Source organism: Dreissena polymorpha, chromosome 8, assembly GCF_020536995.1.
Source record: "Dreissena polymorpha isolate Duluth1 chromosome 8, UMN_Dpol_1.0, whole genome shotgun sequence".
In the NCBI taxonomy this organism is placed as follows: domain Eukaryota; kingdom Metazoa; phylum Mollusca; class Bivalvia; order Myida; family Dreissenidae; genus Dreissena; species Dreissena polymorpha.
In genome coordinates, this window is record NC_068362.1 from 102,748,304 (window position 1) to 102,775,180 (window position 26,877).

General features: G+C 34.7%; 1 protein-coding gene across 1 annotated transcript; it reads left to right on the forward strand.

Annotated features, from left to right (window-relative positions):
* LOC127840781 (uncharacterized) lies at positions 1–26,342 on the forward strand. Its single transcript, XM_052369192.1, has 5 exons — positions 1–94; positions 4,263–4,376; positions 6,865–6,966; positions 24,602–24,691; positions 26,101–26,342. The coding sequence occupies exons 1-5, from the start codon at positions 1–3 to the stop codon at positions 26,217–26,219; spliced, it is 519 nt and encodes a 172-aa protein (XP_052225152.1). The 3' UTR covers positions 26,220–26,342.
* Positions 26,343–26,877: the final 535 nt, after the last annotated feature.

Consider the following 26,877-nt stretch of genomic DNA (forward strand, 5'->3'; position numbering starts at 1 on the left):
ATGTGGGTCTGTTTCTTTTGTCGGGTCAATAGGAGACTTCACTCGTCTTTTACCACGCTACTTGACGGAAAACGTCCTGCCAGAAAGGTGGCGGGTAAACTTTTTATCACAATAATCATTCAATGATTTTTTGAACATCATAATACTCAAGAAAACAATCATCGTTTTCTATAAACATTAATAAGATTCATCACAACAAACAATTTAAATTTCAATTTGCCGTACACTTAACAAACAAACCCTTAACAAATGTACTTTAAGGTGGGTTCCCACTGCCGATCCGATCAACTCGATCATCCCGCTCACCGAAATATCCCGACCAAACCCGACGAAGCTCGACTAAAAAGGGTATTTCACGACTTCTTCTCGACCTCTTGTCGATAACACACGATCACCAAACGACTCATTCTTGACGTCCACTCAACCATCTTTCCGATTTCCGCCCGATCATCTCGACCTACACGCGAGCCCTATAAGATCTCAGCTCGACAAAGTGGACCTCAGTTCGATCGCCACCAGATCTTCACACGACCAGATCGTGATGGTCGTACTATAATTGTACAAAGTCGCGAACGGTCGTGTATTGAAACTTCGAGAATTAAAACTTCTAACATTGTTGTTCACTAATCACTTTAATCATAATGGGGATTTTTACCTCAAGTGTTACTAGTTTTAACGGTATCAGTCGCCCGTTTGCCCTTTATTGGCATCTTTGGATATTTACTCGTCCGATTCTATGAAGGTTATGAGAGATAAGCACGACGTTTTGCACGCGAGTTTTGTTTAGTGACATTAGCTCTTGTATGGTCGAAAAGCAATCGGGAAGTGATCGTGTACGGTCGAGTTGTCGTCGGGTAGCAGTCTAGTAAATATGTACATCAAATCGAATAGAGGTCGATTGGATCGTGTTGCGATCTAAAATAACTCGGGTAGAGGTCGAGCGGATCGGGTACAGATCGTGCAAAAGATGTCAATCCGATCACCACACGATGCTTCACGATCAACTCGATCTTCTACTCGATTAATACACGACCACTTCCCGCGCGCTTTTCGATTCATTTCCTAATCGACCGCTACTCGATATTTTTTTAATGTCAACAAATATCGGGTAGGAAGCCCGACCAATGACGACCGCCCCCGACCGCCCCCGACCACTCATGCCGACCGAACAAGACCAGTACCCGACCGCTTGGTCGGGCTTGATCGAGTTGATCTGATCGGCATTGGGAACCCAGCGTTACAAACAAATAGGATATAACTCTGACATGCTATACGTCTAAATAATCGCCACTACTACAGTTTTATTCTTTCACAGTTGTTTCAGTTGTGTTAACATCAGACAAACATTTTACTATCCTACAATAAAATATTACAATAGAGAGACGACATGACAAACGCGTCTGCACAACATTGGGAACGCTATCGATGCACTCACGGGCTTAAATGACCTTTACAGATAGTAATTATAATAACTTTGCTCAGTTCTTGTACATTTTAAGACTTGCCGTGAAGGATTAAACTTAACGTTTGAGACAAAAAGTACGGTGATTCCTGTGGAAAACAGCCATCTTCTCTTGGGAATCGCATGTATAGCGCTTTTGCAATTGATATTGTGCAGAGGTAGGCTATAACGTTTCTTGTCTTGCATCATTTGCGAATAATATGTGAATTGCTGAAAGTTATGTATGCATGCATATTTATATATGTTCATATGTATATTACAAGCAAATACTGTAAATGCCTATTTTGAAGGCTTCGGATTTTCAATCTTGTAAAGGAAATGTGTACAAGCATAAACTCAAACCCTTTAATGCCTAAAGCGGCAAGTATGAGGATGTGAAAATAAAGGCAATATTTGATGTACGTATACCTACGTTTTACAATATAATTTACAACATATTTTCGAATAAAAACATGATAAGGTTGTTTCGAAAGTAAGATTTGCATTATCTAACGCACACTTGGCAAAAAGGTTTTTAAAATCAAAGTTAAATCGAATTTGCAATTCCATTTATAATAAAGTATTTAATTTAATCGATTAAATACAAAATTAGTGTTTTAAAATAATGTAATTGAACCAATCGCAGTTTTGAATATGTGTTTATAGAATTGTTTTCGGTGACCTGATATTTTAATTGAATTCTTAACATATACTCATTTATTTTAATAAATGATTTTATGTTCAACGATAACGTGTGTTCGATTTGAGAGAAATATACATGCTTAGTATAGACTTCATTTTATTTTTAAATTGACTGCAATTTTATTTCAATTGTGATGGTATACGTATAATTTATTCTGATGCTAAGGGCATGACGCTGGGCAAAGTAATAAGTTTTACACTGCATAAAACCGGTTTTATTTTTTTTTAATAAAGCATGCTAAATTCCAACGTGTCTCTATAGACTGTGTTTTTCTTTTTCTTTAATTGATTGTGAACCATTGCATCGTGCATTTGCAATTTATAATTATTTTTTCAGATGTGCATTCTACCATTGACTGGTTTTAAAAATATTATAATTTGATGCAATGATATTTGAATTATGATGCTATAATTTATTGTTAGACTTAAAGGGACAATAAACCGCGAATGACGTAAAAAGAAAAGTTCTAAAATACCGTTTTTTTTAACAATTATTAATTTATATTGATAAAAAATATCACGACTGGTATATTATATTACTTGAAAAAAGTTCATATTTTCAGTATATTCGGTAATAAAATAACGCGATGTGAAATTGAAAGTACATTGCGAACATAGGTGACATAACGGTATACACACTATAAATAACGCAAGTAGATTGATCACTTTATATATATAATATAATATATATATTATACAATTCACTACGCATGCACAATTTGCATTCCTGGATTTACCACTTTACGATGATGATCAATCTACTTGCGTTATTTATAGTTAACTGATAGTTACCTGGTACACATACCCAGTAACATTTTGTAACCGAATATACTGAAAATATGAACACTTAACAACTTTTGTCAAGTAATGTAATATACCAGTCGTGATAGTTTAATCAATATAAACTAATAATTGTAAAAAATACGGTATTTTGGAACATTCTTTTTACGTCAATCGCGGTTGACGGTCCTTTTTAATGCTAAGTGCAAGACAGTGGGCCAAGTTATAAGTTTTAGGCTTCATAAAGCTCTTTTAAACTCCCCATGCTCTGCATTAGCCGCTCATAGCGGTAGACCTGCGTACGAATAGTATGTTCACAACTACACGTAATATTCCGCTATTTATACCTGGTGGAATATCCGACCCTTCTAAATTGGTTCAATTCATTTCCAAAATTAGGGATGTCTAGTATATTTAATTCTATATTTAGAACATTTCTTTCCAAAATTCCTTTAAGCAAATAGCGCAGACCGTGATGAGACGCCGCATCATGCGGCGTCTCATCTGGGTCTACGCTGTTTGCCAAGGCATTTTTTCTAGTTGCTCGGAATAAATGGGTTAAGGAGAAATTACCTAAATAGAGGCGAATATCGTGTGAAGACTCGCTAGCCCATATTAGCAGTTAAAAATTATAATTGATTCATTATTTTAAGTCTTTGCAATAAATACTTGAATATGTAGGAATAATGAAAGTGGTATTCTCTGCTAGAGTATAGCAAGAATAATATAACATGAGAACCTTAACAATTAATGAAGCATTTGTTAATGCTGAATGCACAAGAATATGATGTTAATTAAAATCTAATTTCAATGCAACTTGTGGTTTATATTTGGAAGGCTCATAATCGTGGTTCGAATGTTTTTTTAATTTATTATCTTTCCAACATTTGAGCGGGCAATTTTAATACGCAGAGCTGTGTTTGTGACTATGAGGCACCAACAGACGAACATAAGTACTGACAGACACACGTATTAAAAAATGCCAGCATAACAAAGAGTTACATATTTTGCTGCGATTGCACGGAAACTATTAATATTTACGGTTGTTAGCTACATGTGATTTACATTTATAAAAGCTGCGGTGAATAAAATGAGCATGTCAGTGCATTAGAACCTGATAACATCACTTAAGCTCGTATAAAAAGAGGTTTAATAATTTCACTCCGGCTTTGTTCCGAGGTTTTTCTAATGCAAACTTAAGTCCCCGATAAAACATAATGCGATAAGAATGTTTCATTTAACAAAATAAAAATGTCATTAAGCAACATGCATTTTCGTTAAGCATCTTGCAATGAGTGTTGTATATTTTCTAACTCAGATTTACCTTTATTATTTGCAGGTTTCCTTCTTTTGCCTGTTTGCAGACACGACAGTGATTGTCACTGTACTGACAACTTTCAGGCAAAATGCACAAATTCAACAAATCGACACATTTGTGGCACATGCCATCCAGGTATTTGATTCACTCATAATTTGATGCTCGTTTCAGCAATATGCAGCGGTTTGTATTGAATATGAGGTAAGTGTCTTTGACGAGCCGGGTAAGTGCACTCAAAGAAATCAACTAACATTTTCTGGGTACTATTTTGAAGATAGTCATAGTTATTTATTTCGTTCGACAAACACTATGTTTTAGTAAAATCATTTAAACAATCATAACATGAATTTAATGTTACAACTTATATAATGAATTAGATACGGAATATAATACGGAGGTTTCCGTAAAAAATAATAATAAGGTTTTCAGGCGTAAATAATGGTTGAACCCAAATAACAACAACAAAATAAAAATCTTCTTAATTGATTTGATTTCTTACTTTACGTGTACATGCATAATATATGATCGCATGCTTTTAAGAATTTGTATATGATCAATTCTTCCAACACAAAAAAGATGTCACGTCGTCCTGTTTGAGTAATTGTTTTAATTACATGATGAGTTTTAAAGCCGCACTCTTTTACATTTTAAACAGAAAGTTTCAGCTGGTAATGCAATTTTTTTTTAGAAAATAATAAATCATCCACTACTTTACTAAACATAACCGTTTTGTAAACGACTTTCTTAAAGTGCAGCTTAACTCAGACTGTAACAAAATGATAACAATTTAATCGTTATATATGTCCCTCAGTAATCAGCTTCAACTATCCTAATGTCAAGTACATGTATATATACCGAAACCGATATTCCAAATCAGCTTTATGTCGGCCATAATATTTAAAAGAAATCTTATTTAGATTATATCAAAACGGTAATTATACTGTCTAAATGCACACAATGTAAATTTACAATGGCATATTTATTTGATGATATCTCACGCTTTGCGCACTAAAAGCGTATTTTGTAAGCGTATGTATGAAGGTATTCTTTACCTCTACGCCACAGAGGCATTTAATTTATTTAATGGGAATATTGTAACCCTATGATATTTAATTGTCATCATGTTACTGTAGTTAAACGCACATGCTCGGAGACCGGACAGAATAACGGAAAGGTACGAAATAAGGCGATATTACACGCAGTTCATTACATATTCCATTTTAGATGATTCCTCGGTCGCGTTTAGCCTGACTGAATGGGAATTATAGCTTACATATTCGTGGATGACATGATAAAAAATCGATGAACTGGTAGCATTTTTATTTTTTCAAAGGTTAAATAACTAAAAAATTCGAAACATCAGTGCGCAAACCGTGAGAACTTATAAAATGAACACGTCATTTTCATTTTATATTTTGTTCACTTAGACAAAATCGACCATTTTAAAGTCTGCATGCTATCCATTGACTATTTCAATGGTTATTGCTGTGTTATTCATATTCGTGTGTTTGACTGACAGACAACACTAGACAACACTAGACGGACGAACAAAAGAACTGATATACACACGTATTAACCTAAGATATCGCAACCAAAGGTCTCGCATACTAAGATTGGTCTTCTTTGGACGTAAGAATGCCTTCATGTGACCGAAATAGTGAACAGGTTGATAAGGCTTTAATATTTCCCTGCGATTGTACAGACACTTTCGTGCTATTTTGTTTTTGGTTACAAATGAATTATTATATGTATTTGATGCTATGGATTGAACAGAATTGAGAATACAATTTAATAAGAACCTCATCATTTCGCTCTGGCTCGAGTGAAATAAGGTTTGATAATATCACTCTGGTAGTTTGCAAATTTTATTCACATGTTTGGTTTGTATATTTGTTACAATATGTGAGCAATCTTATCGTTAATGTACAATATGACCTGTTAAACAATAAAAGGCAACACAAAATCCAATTCAATTAAATAATATATGCAAGAGATATCAATCTAATAACAATATTTTCATACACATGTTAGAAACATTTTCGTAATATAATGAGACACGAACTGTTATTACCTTGTACTCACATTTAGTTTACTATATACATCTTATATTAGCATAAAATAACAAGAAAATGTATTTGGTATTGTTAGTCATGAAATGACAATACCATCTTACACCTTAATTTACAAATATCCGCTTCACCACAAATGGTCAAGTTGATTTAGTTCAAGTAGCTTATTGATTCCAGCGATAAGTGAAATGCGTAGTACTTGTTTTTCCGCGTTGAACTGTTACATTTTAGTGCATGAACTGACATTACCACGTAAGATCAAAGTCAAAATGTGAAATGTGCAAAGCAAGACAAGATTCTAAATGGGCGCTACTGTAAGTTACATGCAAGAACTGGACATATTCATTTGAACCATAACTAAAAATGTATATGTCACCTTTGATGGAAAGAACATCAATAAACTCAACGAATCATCAGTATTTATGTAACAAATAGTACACTGTATTATGGAATTATCACGAAGCTACACACAAATGTAATTTGAAGCATAATATTCTCATTTAGATTCATGCATGCATTACATTCTCGTATATATATTTCAATTCTGATTGCAGTTAAATGCTTGCACGATAGTGACTGTCACTGTAATGTTGACAACTTTCAAGCCCGATGTTATAAAGATGAACATGAATCCTATTGTACCCCTTGCTTACAAGGTAATTTATTTACTCATATTTTAATGCTCGTTCGTCTTTAAAGTTATTCAGCAAAATGCTGCAGATTTCTAGAAAATCAGCTTAGGGTCTTTTGCGTGTCGGATACATGCAAGTACGGAACTACCCTTTTCTATTCATTCTATATAACATTTTTAACATTTATGTAATTGTTGAATATGTTCATCTAACGCAATCTTTACGTGTTATTGTTTTAAGCCATAATCAAACGATTTTAATGTACCAAATATAACCATGCGGATAACTAGTAATATGGAAACTATTAGCGATCATGTTTATTCCACTCAAAATAACCTTTAACAGTTCCATTCAAGAACAGATTTTTTTCCAGCAACAAAATATAAATACCCCAATTCAAATTTGATAAATTTGCCAAATAGTTCGCACTCCACTGACAAAAATGAAGGTTTTTATTCCTATCATGAAGTAATGCTCCAGTTCAGTCGTCCTTCAAACAAGTCTCAAGAGGAAATATCAAATATTGGCAAATGTTTGATGGTGGGTCTGTTTGGTGGTCTGATCATTTTTTAGAATCGCGACGCCATATTATATTCACAAAGGAAGCGACCACTACCGAAACATTCGTCACTTCTGAGCGACTAAGCCCAACTTCACATGCAAACGTATGTCATGGCGAATGTGTATGCTATCAAAGCATGGTATGGATGTGAATGGCAAATTCAATGAAACCCGCTGTATGAGGATGGGGATGGAAACGGGCAAAAGACAAATTAATTCAAATAATGACCCAAGCAATGCTATTCCTGAAGAGCAATTGAAAGTCATCCATTGAAAATGTTCTGTAGGATAAACATCCTCTCGATGCAGCTGCAGACGCCATGGACGCCCCTGCACTTCTGTTTGTTGCCCTTGCCAAACTGAAAACTGATATATTTTAACAATTCACAAGAAGTTTGTAAACGAGGAGGACGACAGTTTAACGCTCTGAGACAAATGTTATGTGTGTATCAGGTGATAGTAGACAGCTGGATGTCATAAATTGGCTTTCATGATTATTCAACTGCTAAATGATGTCAACAATTCAATCAAAGTGTTCCTTGTCTCCAAAACTATGGCGTTTGACATACCAATCATCACCTTTGAGTCAAACGCTACTGACTTGTGGTCCTTCTTATTGTGGAGGTGGCTATTTTTGGACGCCATGATGGATTTCTGTATGACATAATAAACTTAAACTATGTCTAATTAACTAAAAGTGTTCTTTGACCCCCCAAACCTTGGCATAGACACCAAAATAATCAAATTTGAGTGGGTATTTACATTGGTATGATAAGAAATAGTTTTAGGCGGCCATCTTTGCGACCATTTTGAAAAAAACTTTCCAGAGTCTGATTTCGTTAAACATTTTATATAATATAAAGTACATTCTGCCCTCTCAGAATCAGTCAAAATACCTTTGGTAGCAATTATGTGCGGGGTCAAAGTGTATACATTGTATACCTGACTATGATGTTGATATTGTTCAATTAAATATTGATGACTCTCTCTCGAGAGTTTCCGTGGTAAATGTTATGAGACTCATCATTATGAGAAATAATTTGTATCATAGATAGATATAAATATACACACATTAAGGGCATGTTCACAGATATTATGATGTTGCCATTTCATGTTTTTAGATATTTAAGAATGAACAATAATTTGTTCAACGATAACCAATAAGCAAAGAATTAAAAGGACCTTTTCACGTTTCGAAAAATGACAAAGTTAAAAAAAATTGTTTCAGATTCGCAAATTTTCGTTTTAGTTATGATATTTGTGAGGAAACAGTTATACTGAATATTTATCATGCTAAAAAATATCCATTATATGCATCTTTTGACAATTTAAAAACCTGAAAACTATAAAACGTTACAACGCGAAACGATTGAATAATTTTGAGAGTTTTGTTGTTGTCGTTATATTTTGTGATACTTGGAACATTACTTATATATAGGATAAAATTCATCACTCATAACGTGAGCGTGGATGGCCGAGTGGTATAAGCGATAGACTTTTGCTCCAGGGGCCAGTGGTTTGAGCCCAGCTGATGGTTACTTTTTTCTTTTTTAAATTGTATTCTTTGTGTTTTTACCGGAGCTATTTAGATCCAATGATTACATTTAACAATACAGAGCATTTAAAGACAAACTTCAATACATGCCAAAATCTGTGAAAAGAACACTTTAAAACCACTTGCCAAGCAGTTTTTTGGCCTGGGGCGAAGCCCCTAGGACATAGTACTCATACCGATTTTTGAGGTAAGCTGACTTGGCTGGCTGCCAAAACAACCACGAATGAATGAATTTGGAAAAGTCCGATTTACCACTTGGCGGTCATTCATGCGCAATCAAAGAAGAGGGACCTATATAAACAAATAGGTCCCTGCAAAGAAGTTCGCAATTACCCGCATTGTGAATACAGAACATCACTATATAACATGACAGTGTCATAAAACTAGTAAAAAAATATTATTGAAGCAAAATTCCTAAGCATTGGGTACGGCATAGTTTTTTTTATTGTTTGCATATTCATGCGAGAATAAGTTCCTCACTTGACGGTCTAGGCCGAAAATATACGAGTGTCTACGGAGACAGTAAGAAAAAAAATTTCTGATACATTTTTTTTAGGTATTAGCACTCTAATGAACTTCGGGCAATATCGCCTTCTTTCGTACATATCCTTCAATCCGAACGTTATCCGGGAATGTGCAGAAAACTACGAATATTCTATAAATACGCTATGAAATACTAAATGTATGATCCGCTAAATACAAAGACAACAAATATGGCCGACATTGTACCTGACAGATTGGTCGTTTAAAGAAAAAGCAATTTGCTATATTGAAAGAGAAATATTAATAAAAGTGTTATTATTGTTCATATTAATGTGACTGGAGTTAATGATAAACGTCAACTAATGCATGGCAATGTTGATATTTAAAAAAAAAACGATTCCTGGAAATACGATGTCAAACAGCTTTGAAATTTTGACCACTGTGAAGAATCACGTTTAGAACCCGTGTCACTTACAACATTTTATATTGTTGGTGAGAAGTAAAAGGGGATAAAGTGGATTTATGCTTGTGTGATGACTGTAGCCATGTGAACGGGTTATCGTACGGCAAAACCCATCACGTAAAGAAGAGTCTTCAACTTTTCAAGAAAGGAATGCCTTGTTTTGCTATGAACACAAAGCTCGGAACAGGAAGGTACATATATTTTGCTTTTTTTTCAAGTATAACAGTTTCATTATTCATAATTGGAGTAAAGTAGATTTGGAGGAAAAGTGCACCCTGTCAGTGATTTTTACCACATAATCAGGCTCATATTTGATTTCATTTTGATAAAGAAAAAGTGCCATGTAAGGAAAAAGTTGTGTTGTAAATGCATGGAAATCAAGGACAGCATATTTGAATTTTATGACCGAGTATTGATGTTTTCCTCAAACAAACAACAAAAAAGTATATTATGTCCCAAATACAAAAATTACTATTCTGAAAATGATATACTTTTTGTGTGATCACCTAAATTATGTATAATGGTTATTCAAATTAAAATGCTGCACATTTATTATCTTTTCAGCAATGATCAACAACATTGGTGGTCCAGGAACGGTTAATTACTTTTTGTCAACACTGTATGTTTCAATGATCAATTAAACTAAAAGAAAATGGAAATACATGCAGAAAAGACGTTCATTCATCAAGTTTCAACTATCTCCTTTATAGCAGACAGGGTTATAAGATGGAAACGAAGTAGATATTTCAATGATTTATGTGATTGTTAATGTAGAACCAATGTTTTAAGTCCCTGCCACACACAGTTGAAAACTACAATTAAAATGAACTTAAAGCTTAATAAACAATTTCCTATTACTTATTAAGCTTGAAGTTTAAATAAATCATTACAAACATAAATTCAATTCATGAAAGGAACAGTTTTGTTTTAGAAAATCAACAAAACAATGTCCATTCCCAGTTTGATGTCTTATTCCAAATTCACATAATACAGTGTACTTATAATACCTTTGGAATTGGTTGCAACTTGCAAAACATGTCTAATTATTGCGATGGCGCTCAAAAAATTACATAGTAGCTTACTGTATAAATTTGCACCAACATGTAAAACCTGGTCAAACTTGGTTACAAAAAAGTCATCTGCCATATTTTGTATGGTGATTTTATGCATTTGTGACTAGCTCATTTACTTTATACCTAACACAAAAAACATGTATGTTTCCGGTTACACGCTCAAAACAATGAGGATCAGTAGGTTGGGATTTTTTTTATAATTGGTTCGAAAACGTTCGGAATTATTAGATGTTCGTACTCGTATTGTACCAACATGTTTCAATAATTTTAATGAAAGTTACGCACAAAACAAATCAAGATATTACAGATACTGACCTTTTTGTGATAATCAAGTACTGTTTCACACTGGAGGTTACCGCACAAAACAAATCAAGATATTACAGATACTAACCTTCTTGTGATAATCAAGTACTGTTTCACACTGGAGGTTACGATTGCATTTAATAAAACACGGAAACATTTACATTTAAATGAATGCAGAGCTGTCAAACTTCGCATCGAGGGAACGATTGGTTTTTATAATTAAATAATAAAAAAAACTACCGAAAATTAAATTACAATAATTTGAAAAAATGTTTAAAATGTATTAACATTTTAAAACAAGTCAGGTTGTATTAGAATTGAATTTTTTCCCCTACCCTGAATTCCAAAATGGTGGAAGATAATGGCAGCTCTGCCTTCTTGTCAAGCCACTACGCTTGAGCAGACAACCATTTTCAAAGATAGCGGCGTGGTTTAAACTTCAGGCCTTTTGAGATCTACATAGGGACCAAATAGTGTCAAACAATATCGTTGTTGTCCACTCGCGATTTTTTTAATAAAAAAAATGCAGTCAGGGGTAAATTCTGACGGTCGATCGGGTAACCGGAAATAAACATAATTTTTCGTTAGGCCTTATACAATTAACTCTCCATAAAAACAGCTCGTAATGACTAATCTTAACCCTTTTTCACTCCATTTTTAGCTCATCTGAGCACAACATACTCATGGTGAGCTATTGTGATCGCCATTTGTCCGTAGTGCATCATGCAGCGTCAACATTTACCTTGTTTACACTCTAGAGGCTACATTTATTGTCCATTCTTAATGAAACCTGTCTGTGGGTCTGTCTGTCCCAAAATTCTGCGTCGCGTGAACCTCCAAAATGCTTGAGGTTAAGACATGCAACTTAACAGGAATATTGGTCAGCATGTTATATTTCCTTCAAGTCATGCACACCATTACTGACAGCTGTTGTAATTTTGCCTATAACTCAATATGTATGTAATCATGTTATACAGGATGAAGAAGAGCGCGAGATCCTGGTAGGAAAGTCGAAAACTCCGACAAAGATAAGATCAATTTACATACAGGATGAAACGGTGGACAGAGTAAAAATGGCTTTGTGGAGAAACACTAACAAAGATGTCAGAACTGGGGATCACGTCAAAATCACTGATTTGAAAATACACACTTACCAAACATAGTACACAACTAAAAAACCAGCTTCAATTCTACCTACACAAATTCAGTTTCTGTAAGTAAACATTTTGACTGCATACTTTAAGGATTTTTCAAATAATTTAGCTAAAATGCACTAACGGTGGGCAGAACACCATGACAAGTTGCCTATTTTTGTGCCCCCCCCCCCAAAAAAAAAAACAACAACAAAACTGTTCCATCTGTTTGCTGTCCTTTCGTGCGTCTGAAAAAAGTTTGTGTCATGCATATCTAGACAAGTATAAGACCTTCACCCTTGAAACTTCATAAGATTATTGCTTAACATGTAAATTTGTGCACCTGTGGTTTTCCATTTGATTTCAATTTCTTAAAGCAGAGTTATGGCTCTCGACTTAGTAAAATTATACTTAAAAAAGTTTGCGCATATCTATAAAAGTATAAGACCTACAGTCTTGAGACTTCAAGAAAGAAAAGACCTACAGTCACTGTCTTGAAACTTCTTAGCATGATGGCTCACTATGTGAAGTTGTGCATCTGAGTTTTTTTTTAGTTTTGTTTCAATTGGTAAATCAGAGTTGTAACCCCTGAATTAGTAGAATTATGCATAAAGGAGTTTGTTCCTACAGTCCCGAAACTTAATAGGCTTGTTGCTCATCATGTGATGATTCGCACCATGTAACATGTATGGCCCTAGGTTAATTTATGTTGCTTTTAATTTGAGAGACTTAAGACTTGTAAGATTTTTGCTTATCATGTAAATAATAAGCTGTGAAGGGGGGCACCCGTGTCCTATGGACACTTTTCTAGTCTATGGCAAGTCAATGCTAAGAGTCACCTGTTGTTATTGACTATAACTTTGATAAACATGGTTTGTCTTCATTATTTAAGACTAACATCTATGGAGAAAGGCCTTAAATATATGCTGAATATGACTTAAACATATAAATCACATAAGCCTGTCTTGTTTGTCTCTTTTCAAATGAAAGTCTTTGGCCCCTATTAGGGACCGCTAGAGCTAAAAATAGAAAAAGCTTTAAAAATCTTCCTCTCATGAACTTCAGTAGCATCTTTATAACGTCCTTTCTCGATGGGTGTTCATCAAACTTGGTCTGTAGCACCATTATAATGGTCTTTTATCAAGTTTATTCAAGGAATTTTGTAAGTGCCACGTAAAAGGAGGCTTTCCCCAAATTCAAACATATTTTTCCCCCAATTTAAATTACTGAAATTCCCCTAATCCAGGTAAGAGACTCGATCATTGATATGTTTAATGCCAGTGACAGACAAATTGCCGTAAAAGCCAATGTTGAAGGCCTACTAAAGGTATCTTGTTCCTGAGTAAAAGTATGTTCTATTTAGGTTTTCCCCAAATTCTAGATTTCACAACACATTCCTTCCCATATGAAAGGATCCATCCAGTACCTTCCCCAAAATGTTTAGAAATCCCCGAGTTGCTCTGTCTAGACATAAAAATTAATTAGTATTCTTAATGAAAATCAATCTGATTCTTCGCAAGATTATCACGATTTAATTTAATTCAATTTAAGAAGCGTTCGTCACTGTGTGGCTGACTTTAGATCACTTGCCTCTCACAGATGTAGGTTCCATCCTCGCTCTGGGAGTTGAATTTTTCAATTGACAAAGCCATCCAGCTGGCTTACAGAAGGTCGATGGTTCCAACCAGGTGCCCGCTCATGATTAAAAATGCTCGAGGGGGAACCTTGGGTCTTTCTCCACCATGACAAGCGGGAAAAGGCGCCATATAGCCATTAAACGTGTCGGTGCGACGTTAAAACAAACAAACAACTTCTATTGTTTTGTTAATGTCTGATGCTGCCTCATCCTTGAAAGGTTATGTTTGTATTGCCATATGAAGTTTTTCCTTATTTTTCCAGAAAGTCGAACAACCAACTGTACATGTGGCGGTTACAGTAATTGGTGCTTCTGTACAAGATGACGTTACAGAACATCTCCTCGATGATGACTCTGTGAGGGTAATTCCTTCACAATAATTAATGGCTGCCCTTCCACAAGAACTTGAAGAAGACTTGGATCCAGAATCTTTCTTTGCAGAGCAAAAAACAAACTTAAGGCTGCAATTAAAAGGATCGGAAGTACATTCAGTGAAACTTCAGTAAACTGTTATACATATACATTACATTATTCAGCATTCCTAGTTTTCCTTGTCTTTCCTAGTGTTTTTTTATTTTATAAATCTCCTACTTTTTCATACTTTTTACAACAAGTTCCTACTTCTTCTAGTTATGCCCCCCTTCGAAGAAGGGGGATATTGCTTTGCACATGTTGTTGTGTTGGTCTGTCGGTCCGTCCACCACATAATTGTCTGATGATAACTCACGAACGCTTAGGCCTAGGATCATATAACTTCATAGGTACGTTGATAATGACTGGCAGATTACCCCTATTTATTTTAAGGTCAATGGTCACAGGTGAAAGTCATAGTGACTGGAAATAGGAAAATGGTTTCCGGATGATAACTCCAGAATGCTTACGCCTAGGATCATGCAACTTAATAGGGACATTGGTCATGACCAGCAGATGACCCCTACTGATTTTCAGGTCAATAGGTCAAAGGTCAAGGTCACAGTGACCTGAAACAGTAAAATGGTTGACTGGAAATAGAAAAATGGTTTCCGGATGATAACTCAAGAACGCTTACGCCTGGGATCATGAAACTTCACAGGGGCATTGATCATGACTGGCAGATGACTCTTATTGATTTTCAGGTCACTAGGTCAAAGGTCAAAGTGAAATTTGACAGTAAAAGGGTTGACTGGAAATAGGAAAATGGTTTCCGGATGATAACTCAAGAAGGCTTACGCCTGGTATCATGAAACCATCACCACCTCCACCACCACAACAGTGACAAAAAACGTATTCACACAATGGCTGCCACTACAACTGACAGCCCATATGGGGGCATGCATGTTTTACAAACAGCCCTTGTTCTTTTTCAAGTAACAAGTCTTAAAAACTTTTAGTGGGCAAAAAAATAATTTGGTTTTGTTAATTTGATGTCACCTGGATATGTATACATGTATTCATAGTGTTTTAATTATAGTTGTGTTTGCTGAAGGTATATTGGCATTTTTAACATACATGAAATTACGCATATAATTGCTTGATTTTGTCATTTGCAAATATTGCCAATATACAACATGAAGAAGTAATTAGGCAAAATTATTTTTACAATACTTGAGGCTGAACCCTACACATTCAGTTTAATTGGGTCTAGCCGCTCATTAGTTATCAATAAGAAAGCAGGGAGATTTAATATTTGAGTTTCATCTACAGATCATGAGATGTAGCATTAATAGGTACAGGAAAAGACTCGACCTTGTATAAATGCAAAGGATCTTTCAATTATAAAATTAGAAGTTTTAAAGTAACAAACAAGCTTGATTCATTTCTTGCAAACAGAAAATAATTCATTTAGTACATATCTTTCCATTGATTAAATCTGGAACTCCTAACTTAAATTCTTCTAATTCATCATGTATGCTACTGGTTTCTCTTATTTAATCCTTAAGAATACTGTAACATAATCAATGACTTGGTGCATATTTGAGGATGTTGATTGCAATCCACAGTCAATAAATTTGTTTGGTAGCATGTTATATTTAATACCTGACATACAGTTGTCCATTTTTGTAAATGGTTAGTTTATTCATGTGATCAGCAAGAATATTGACATGATCCATTGTTGTAGTGCCGGAAAGTCCTTTTGAAAGTTTATCTATGAAAGGCAAAAGTGCACTTTTATTTCTAGATTCGATTATGGTTGATTAAAGAATGAGACTTTCAATACTCGAAATTGTACACTTAAATTTTGCTCCTGTTCATTATCTGAGGCTGTTTATTCGAGTCATCATGTGAGATAACATGTGACACGATTGATTGTTCACTTAACAAGCCGGAAGTGCAGGCACATCAAATTATTGTGTGTTCCTCTTCAATTAAAGCATGATGTGTATTTCTTAAGAGGGTGTTTTTTTCAACATTTTTGTTTATAGATCCTTTAAAAAATATGCGTTCTTCTAGTATTTGACTTCTATTTGTAATGTCTTTGCCATCAACTACTAGTTTCTGTCTAGTTTTTTGTTCGTTTGTAAGTTTTTCATTGTTTGCAAAGTATGTTGTATTGTTTTCATTGTGTTCAACATGCTTTGCCCGTGCACGAAGTATTATGCAATCAAATTGTAGTTTTCAATTATGTTATTCAAAATGTTCCTATTTTTGGAGTGAGTATAAAGATTTCCATTATTTTTATCTCCAATTATGCGTTAAGAACAATATTGAAATCACCTCCAACTAAAATGTTTTTATCTTTGCTATTTATTTTATTGGAATGTAATGTTTCATAAAATTTGGATTCATCTATATCCAGGCCGTAAACGTTTATTAATGTTAATTGTGTTTCGTGTATTATTTTCCCCCGCCAGAGGCGGAGGGATATTGTTTTGGCGTTGTCCGTCCGTCCAGCTGTCCGTCCGTCCGGCACTTTTGTGTCCGGAGCCATATCTTGGAAGTGCTTTGGCGGATTTCATTGAAACTTCGTATGAGTATATATATGCATTAGAGGATGATGCATGCCAAATGGCATTGTACACCATTTGTTAAAAACAGAGTTATGGCCCTTTGTATCTTGTAAAAATGCTTTTTACTATAGGCACTTTTGTGTCCGGAGCCATATCTTGGAAGTGCTTTGGCGGATTTCATTGAAACTTGGTATGTGTATATATATGCATAACAGGATGATGCACGCCAAATGGCATCGTACACCATATGTTAAAAACAGAGTTATGACCCTTTGTATCTTGAAAAAATGCTTTTTACTATAGGCACTTTTGTGTCCGGAGCCATATCTTAGAAGTGCTTTGGCGGATTTCATTGAAACTTGGTATGTGTATATATATGCATAACAGGATGATGCACGCCAAATGAAATCGTACATCATATGTTAAAAACAGAGTTATGGCCCTTTGTATCTTGAAAAAATGCTTTTTACTATAGGTACTTTTGTGTCCGGAGCAATATCTTGGAAGTGCTTTGGCGGTTTTCATTGAAACTTGGTATGAGTATATATATGGATAAGAGGATGATGCACGCCAAATGGCATTGTACACCATCTGTTAATAACGGAGTTATGGCCCTTTGTATCTTGAAAAAATGCATTTGTTTGCGTGTCGGCAGCCATATCTTGGAAGTGCTTTGGCGGATTTTATTGAAACTTGGAATGAGTATATATATTGATAAGATAATAATGCACGCCAAATGGCATTGTACATTTGCTGTTAATAATGGAGTTATGGCCCTTTTTATCTTGAAAAAATGCTTTTTTGAATGTCAAATATAACACTTTTGTGTCCAGCAGCATATTAGCGGGGGATATCAATTCAACGAATTTGCTTGTTATATCTATACTTGCTTGTCTGCCAATCATTATTTCTTTCAAGTTATCCACTGTTATTCGTGTATTACTTTTGATCAGTAAAGTAATGCCTTGTTTATTTGTATGTTGTCCGCTAAGATAAATATCTCCGTCCCATGCACTTTTCAATGTTTGTGCGAGGTACGTGTGATGTGATTTTCCTGTAAAAGACTTTTTTTCGTCTAACTATTTGAAAATATAAGTGTGTTTGTCTTTGTTATTTAGCGCTTTTACATTTAGAGTGCATATGTTAATATTCATACAAAAGGAGGAGAAATACTTGCCACTTTTCTTGTTTCTAACATTTTAAAATCATTTTGTAGAGCAAGATTAATTGTTAATACTAAATTATGCAAAATTATATTACGCTTTGACGTTAAAAACAATAACCTTCCATGTCCTACAGGTTGTTAATACATTCTGTTCATTAAATTGATCTACGTACTTGTTCATTTATTACAATGGTATTGGTAACTATGCCCTGCCTTCATTTAAATTGATCTCGATATCATTTTTTAAAATTTTCATTATCATTAACACTTTGCTTTCCGCGTGGTAAGACCTCCATTGTTAAATGAATGAATAATTTAGTGAATTAGTTAAATGTGTTTAAATATCGTTCCAAAATATTTTATAACACTTGTTAGTGATGCTATCAGATCCCGAACACTTGTTATTGTGCATTTCTTTAAGAGCTAGTCCACATTCATATTCAGTTAGTAATCCGTCACATACTTCTTTTTCCTCTTCATTTAAAGCATGATGTGTTTTTTTTACAGAGGGTGTTATTTTCGACATTCTTTCGTTTATAGAGTGTTTGAAAAAAATAGGCTTGTTCTATTATTTGCACAATATTCATATTCAGTTTGTAATCCTTCACATACTTGTTATTCCTCTTCCTTTAAAGCATGATGTGTTATTTTACAGAGGTTGTTATTTTCGACATTCTTTCGTTTTTAGTGTTTCGAAAAATAGGCTTCTTCTATTATTTGACTTTTATTTGTTATGTCTTGGCCATTAACTACTAATCTGTGTATAGTTTTGTGTTTGCTTCTACGTTTTAAAATGTTTGCACAGTATTTTGTATTGTTTTCATTGTGTTCAACATGCTGTGCCGTGCTCGAAGTATTATGCCGTTGAAGTGTGTGTGATATATTCCTTCTATTATATTTTTTATGTCCCCCACTATAGTAGAGGGGGACATATTGTTTTTGCCCTGTCTATTGGTTGGTTGGTCTGTTGGTTGGTCTGTTGGTTGGTTTGCGCCAACTTTAACATTTTGCAATAAATTTTGCTATATTGAATATAGCAATTTCATATTTGGCATGCATGTGTATCTCATGAAGCTGCACATTTTGAGTGGTAAAAGGTCAAGGTCAAGGTCATCCTTGAAGGTCAGAGGTCAAAAATATGTGGCCAAAATCGCTCATTTTATGAATACTTTTGCAAAATTGAAGATAGCAACTTGATATTTGGCATGCAAGTGTATCTCATGAAGCTGCACATTTTGAGTGGTGGAAGGTCAAGGTCAAGGTCATCCTTCAAGGTCAGAGGTCAAATATATGTGGCCCAAATCGCTTATTTTATGAATACTTTTGCAATATTGAAGATAACAACTTGATATTTAGCATGCATGTGTATCTCATGAAGTTGCACATTTTGAGTGGTGAAAGGTCAAGGTCAAGGTCATCCTTCGAGGTCAGAGGTCAAATATATATGGCTCAAATCGCTTATTTTATGAATGCTTTTGCAATATTGAATAAATAGCAACTTGATATTTGGCATGCATGTGTATCTCATGGAGCTGCACATTTTGAGTGGTGAAAGGTCAAGGTCATCCTTCAAGGTCAAATATATGGGTCAAAATTGCTCATGTAATGTCACTTCTGCAATATTGAAGCTAGCAATTTTATATTTGAAATGCATGTGTATCTCATGGAGCTGCACATTTTGAGTGGTGAAGGGTCAAGGTTATCCTTCAAGGTCAAACGTCATATAGGGGGACATTGTGTTTCACAAACACATCTTGTTTTTCGTAAGAATTTCCTTCTTCAATGGAGGTGGTATTATTTGTGTTTCTTTTATGCATCTGTTTTTCAAGTGCTTCGATGACTTTTATGGCTTCATTTTCAAGTTTGTGTGTTTTTTTTAGCTTACCTGAGCACAACGTGCTCATGGTGAGCTTTTGTGATCGCCTTTTGTGCGTCGTCTGTCGTGCAGCGTCAACATTTACCTTGTTAACACTTTAGAGGTCACATTTATTGTCCAATCTTCATGAAACTTGGTCAGAACATGTGTCCCATTAATATCTTGGACGAGTTCGAAATTGCTTCTTGTTGTTCAAAAACCTGGGTGCCAGGGGGCGTGGCAGTTTTCCTAATATGGCTATTGTAAAACCTTGTTAAGACTCTAGATGTTACATTTTTTTGTCCAATCATCATGAAACTTGGTCGGAACATGTGTCCCAATAAAATCTTTGACAAGTTCAAAAATGGTTCCGGTTGGAAGAAAAACATGGCCGCCAAGGGGCGGGGCAGTTGTCCTATTATGGCTATAGTAAAACTTGTTCACACTGTCAAAGTCAAATTTATTGTCCAATCTTTATGAAACTTAGTCAGAACATTTGTTCTAATGATATCTTGGACGAGTCGGAATATGGTTCCCGTTGGTTGAAAAACATGGCTTTCAGGTGTCGTGGCAGTTTTTACTTAAATGGCTACAGTTAAACCTTGTTAACACTCTAGAAGTCACATTTTTAGTCCGTCAGAACATGTTTCCCAATAAAATCTTAAACGAGTTCGAAAATGGTTGCAGTTGAACGAAAAACATGGCCGCCAGTGGTCGTGGCAGTTTTCCTTATATAGCTTTAGTGTATAGTTAAACCTGTTTAACACTCTAGAAGTCACATTTATTGTCAGATCTTCATGAAACTTAGTCAGAACATTTCTTCAGACCATATCTCGGATGAGTTTGAAAATGGTTCTGGTTTGTTAAAAAACATGGCTACCAGGGGGCGGGCCAGTTTTCCTTACATGGCTATAGTAAAACCTTGTTATAAAGCTAGAAGTCACATTTGTGGTCCAATGCCTATGAAACTTGGTCAGAATATTTGTACTAATGATATTTGGGCTCAGATCAAAAATAGTTAAGGTCCGTTTAAAAACATGGCCGCAAGGGGGCGTGGCATTTTTCCTTATATGGTTATTAAGTAATGTTAACAGTAGAAGTCACAATAATTATCCAATCTTTATGAAACTTGATCAGAACATTTGTTCTAACAATAGCTCAGCTGAGTTTGAAAATGGTTATGACGCGTTGAAAAATATTGGCGCCCGGGGGGGGGGGGCAGTTGTCCTTATATGGCTTTAGTGAAAACTTGTTGACGCTATATAAGTCTCATTTATTGGCCAATCTACATGAAACTTGGTCAAAACATTATTTTGTTCCAATGAAATCTTAGCGAAGATTGAAACTGGGTCATATGAGCTTAAAAACTAGGTCACTAGGTCAAATATAAAAAAAACATGTTGAAAGTCACTTTTTTGGTCTAATCTTCATGAATCAGCTTGCATTTGTCCAGAATAGTCTAGTTCCTTTTGCTCTCAGGTGAGCGCCTTAGGGCCTAACGGCCCTCTTGTTTTAAATGACGTGCATCTTATTGTTGTGTTAAGTATCTTGCCTTTAATTATTTCCCATAAGGTGTTTGGATTTGCATCTTTGTTATCTTAAACTGTATTGCTTAATACCTGTTATATTTGTGTTTGATATTGTTTATCTTTTCAGTAGCTATTATTTACTTTTAAAGTACCTTGGGCCTCTTTCAGGTTGTATTTCATGCAGTTAAAGTTCATCGAGTTATCAGTCATAAATCCTGGTTTTATGTTGCATGTGTCGATAATGTTGCAAATAGACTCGCATATTTAAAAAAAATCTTATCTCCAAAATATTGCTGGTTTTGTGTTTGAGTGCCAGGTGAATTTTTTTTCATTATGATTAACTGTATGCCATTTGTTTATCAAATTGTAGTTTTTAATTATGTTATTCAAAATGTTCCTTTTTTTGGAGTGAGTATAAAGATTTCCATTTCTTTTATCTCTAATAATGGGTTTAGAACAATATTGAAATCTTCTCCGACTATAATTTTCTTATCTTGGTTTTCTATTATAACATTTGGATTCATCTATGTTCGGACCTTAAACGTTCATTAATGTTAATTGTGTTTCGTGTATTTTTATATCTATACTTGCTTGCCTGCCAATCATTATTTCGTTCAAGTAATCCACTGTTATTCCTGTATGACTTTTACTCAGACAAGCGATGCCTTGTTTATTTGTATGTTGTCCGCTAAGATAAATATCTCCGTCCCAACCACTTTTCAATGTTTTTGCTAAGGTATGTTTTAGGTGACTTTCCTGTATAAAAAGACATATATTACTTTATTTTGTCTAACCATTTGAAACTTTTAGTGCATTTGTCTGTTATTTAGCCCTTGTACATTTACAGTACATATGTTAATACTCACACAAAAGGACGAGAATTGCATGATACCATTTTTGTTCAAAACATTTTAAAATCATTTTGTAGAGCTAGATTATTAGTTAATAGTTCATTGTGTCAAGTTATATTAAGCTTTGATGTTAAAAACAATTACCTTCCATGTTCTACAGGTTATTGATACATTGTGTTCATTAAATTGATCTCAGCACTAAGTACTTGTTCATTTATTACGATGGTATTGGTAACTTTGCCCTGCCTTCAGATTGAAACCATTTTCAAACATTTCATTACCATTAGCACTTTCCTTTCAAAATGCCATCATTGTCATTATATTGACTGAAAATAGTCTACCAATCACACATAATTAATATCTCCCTTTTTAGCTCGATTTTTAGAACAAAACAAGAGCTATTGTCATAGCTAGGTAGTCGGCGTCCGCGTTTGTTTAGTTGTCTGTAAATGTCAATTTCCGCAAAGACTTTCAAAGATATCCTATCCAAACGTACAAAACTTGCTCAATTTCGCCTGTTAAGTCCATACGTTCAAGGCTGGTTACTATGTGACCTATATTTATGGAATTATCTGCCCTTGTTTTGACTTAGTACATAGAAATATTGGCCAATTCTCAACAAAAAACTTAATTTTCTCAAACATTGTCCAACCTTTCAACTAGGCAGTCTGCACACTTATATAATATGATGACATGCAACTTCTGACAAAAGCACATAACTTTATCCTTCATATTTACCTAGTTATTACCGACTTACAATTTCTCAAAAACTATCGAAGCTTTCAACTTCGAAGTCTATGCACTTGTAGAATATCAACACCTCCATCTACTGACAACAGAAGACAACTATTCACCATTTTGTAAGAGTTATTCCCCTTTTCCGACTTCAATTTCTCAATCATTAAAAGCTTTCAACTTGAAATTCAACACTCGTGTAGAATGATTATGTGATGACCTACTTCTATTGACATGAGGAAACTATTCCTCTTTTTGGATTTGAAACTTAGTCTGTGTCAAGCATTTGTATTCCAGCGTCCTGCACCCGTTGGCAGTGCTCTTGTCAACACTTGATACTGCTTGTCCAGAGTATAAATGAGAAGCTTGACATCCGATTAACACTTCAGTTTAAGAAACCTAGCCTTACTTATGAATCTTCCTCTTCATCTCTTGAAAATGTTTGTCTGTAAAATACAACCATAAATCTAATATTTAATTTAAACTTGTTCATACATACATTGTTTTTATGCCCCGAAGGCAGGCATATGGTTTCTGAACTGTCTGTCCGAAAAATTATACTTTTGCCATAACTTCCATACTACAGAATAATTTTTTCACTTGATATTTGTACACAACTCTTCTTTGATCAACACCTTCCCACGGACATATTTCTTGATGACCTTGGCCCTTGAACTCAAAAGTCAAATCACCCAATAACTTAACATTCACCATAACTTTGTGGTTCATGATTGGATTAACTTAATTTTTGTTCATAACTCCCCTTTGGACAAGACCTTCCCACTTACCTATTTTATGATGACCTTGACCATTGAATGACCTTAGCTTAAAGGTCGAAGTGTTTAAAACTAGATAGACATATTAAGCACGAGTAACATATTAAACCTTCAACTTCATAACATCAGCATACATGTACACTGTATCTGGCAGCAAATAGCGTGGATCCGTTTACATTTACTTCAGTTTAGTCCCTACACTTCTTTCCAAGCACCCTAAATCTAGCCCCAGGCCTTCAGCGCCTACGGCGCTTTGATTTTTATTTGTGTGTGATGTTGTATGAGTGCAGTTTTATATCATATAAGTAATCCACGTGTTGCCAGAAAATGAAATTTAATTTAAACAATATAAACATTCAAGGTTGATAGATTTTACGCGTTTTAATTTTTTTATATAAATGTCGCAGTTTCAAAAAATGATAAATACTTCTCAGCAGTGTAAGTTGATACAGTATACTATTGTTTTGGAAGGTTCAACAACATAACAAACTATGTTTATTCGTCAGTCATATGTCTCTTTCAGACGGTGTTTATTCAAGAGGTAGTCATTGTTGCCAATCAACGAATGACTCATTAATCAGAAACAATTTGTGAATAAATGAGAACTTTTTCAGTTTCACCTGCTCCATCGACCACAGCAGCAGTAATCATATCGACCCCTGTACCCACTCCGGAACAACCACAATCGGATTGCTCTGAGTTCGGTGCGTATGGTGCATCGCATTATACGTGTATACATGTTTTAAAAGGAACGGATTCAAACAAACTAAACCAAATATATATTCAAATAGTATGCATTGAAGTTAACAAGCGCTTCATCAATTTATAGCTTCTGAATTCTATTCTAGAATTCAGTATTGCAACCTTTGAATAGTCGGTGTGGATGTATATCAACGGTAGATCCCAATTCAAATGTAAACAATAGGCACCCAACCGATGATACAAAAAAGTACACTTTCACAAAATATAATATTTAGCCACTATTATCTATAGCTAAACACTCTTATCGTTTACTTTAATTTAATATACTCGCAGTGTAACCCCCTCTTTAAGTCCTTAGTTTGGATTAATGCTAAGTAGACTTTAATCGTTGTGGAATAACCCTCCTTCTCTTTTTAAAAGTTATTAGTGTAATATATTATTTAAAAAAATGTTGTTATTGTAATATACAAATATTTTATACAAACAATATTACCACTCTATACATTTTATGAATGTTTATTAAGCTCATGTCTATCTAATATATACTATGTATATTAGATCTATTATATTATCTTTAAATGTTCGTGTTTTATTAAATTAAAATGTGTACTTTCTACAAGGTTCAGCCATTAGCGTCGGATAAAGTGAACAGTATATGTGCGTTTCTTCTTTTCTAAACACTTTTGTTTAAAATGTATTGTGCATAATATTGAATGACAATTAACGAAATAGCTGCAATATGTGAAGACTAAAATTGTGCCCCAGCACTCCAATCTGAACAACTCTTCAGACTGACGAAGGTTGCATATATTTTGTAATTCAGTTTGAAGCCATTTATTGCTTTATTAAAGTGTATTAAATGTTATCCTTGTCTTGTACCCTTGTCAGACCGGCGTACCGACAGAAACACACATGTCGGGTTTATCGATCACACAAAACTAACATATGTTTAAGGATAAACAGCTTTCCTCAATTTAAAAAATAGTGAATATGTGAACTTGCTCTAAGGTGCAGTAATATGTATATGCTCAAAAGAATCTAAATATTACTTTTCCTCTTTTCTAACAACTTCTTTTTTAAGTGAATTGTGCATTGTTTTAGGACATATATATATATAAACAATTGCATTATGAAAGGACCCTGCACTCCTACCGAAATAACTTATGAGACTGACGAACATAGGGTAAAATGTTTTAATATAGCTGCAATAAAAATCCACCTATCAAGTATGTTGACCATAAACCAACATAATCTGAGATCGAGGTTGGATCCCGGGTCAAGGAGAAGCGAGTGTACCAACTATTGCAAAAAAACTGCCCTTAATATCGGAGAGTTTGAAACGTTATTATCTATGATTAAGAAAATTCGAACTTACTAACATATATTTTCGTCACAACTATTTCCTTGGCAGACCCAACATTACATCGATGGCATGACAGCTCGGCCTGCTTCTTGCCTCACATGCTTGAAGTACTCTTTTCGGATCCAAAGCAGGCGAGGTATTGCGCTGTTCAATGTGGATGTTGCTAGGCCTCGCTAATAAGCTATGGGAACCATCGCAAAGCCCTACAGATGAGAAACTTATCTTACCATTATTTGTTAAATACAAATAGCAATTGAATGTATTCGCAACTAAATAAATGAAAAATCTTAAATAAATTAATCTATCAAGTGAATCATAGTATTGGTCCGATTGTATTCTTGTTAATATGCATGGACAAGAGTTGATCCCAACATTGATTCGAATTCAAAGCGAAATAATATCATTTTCTGAACGTTATCGAAATTATTTGTTATAGTGCTTCACGATATGGCAGCACAGCACTCCACATTCACTATTCGTGAAATATTGCTGATATTTGAGTGCACAGATGATCGAACTGCTTTCACAGGGGGCTTATAACTCGTGAGTGTAGAGGAAAGTATTAAAATCATTCCCAGTTTAAGGAATAATCAAACTGACTACAATTAAGGAAAATGTTAAACTGAAAGTATTATAACAAATGAAATTGTATGCACTCATCAAAGTTTTGATGAATCGAACATGGTTCTTAGTTATGTGATAACGCGGGGCGAGAAGTAATCGCGCAAAGAGGTTTACTAATTTTGCCTAACAGGTCATCCTATCAGGCGCTGGGATCTGAGCCACGTGATAGCTTATGTCACCCGCTCCTGGAGTCCTTTTGCA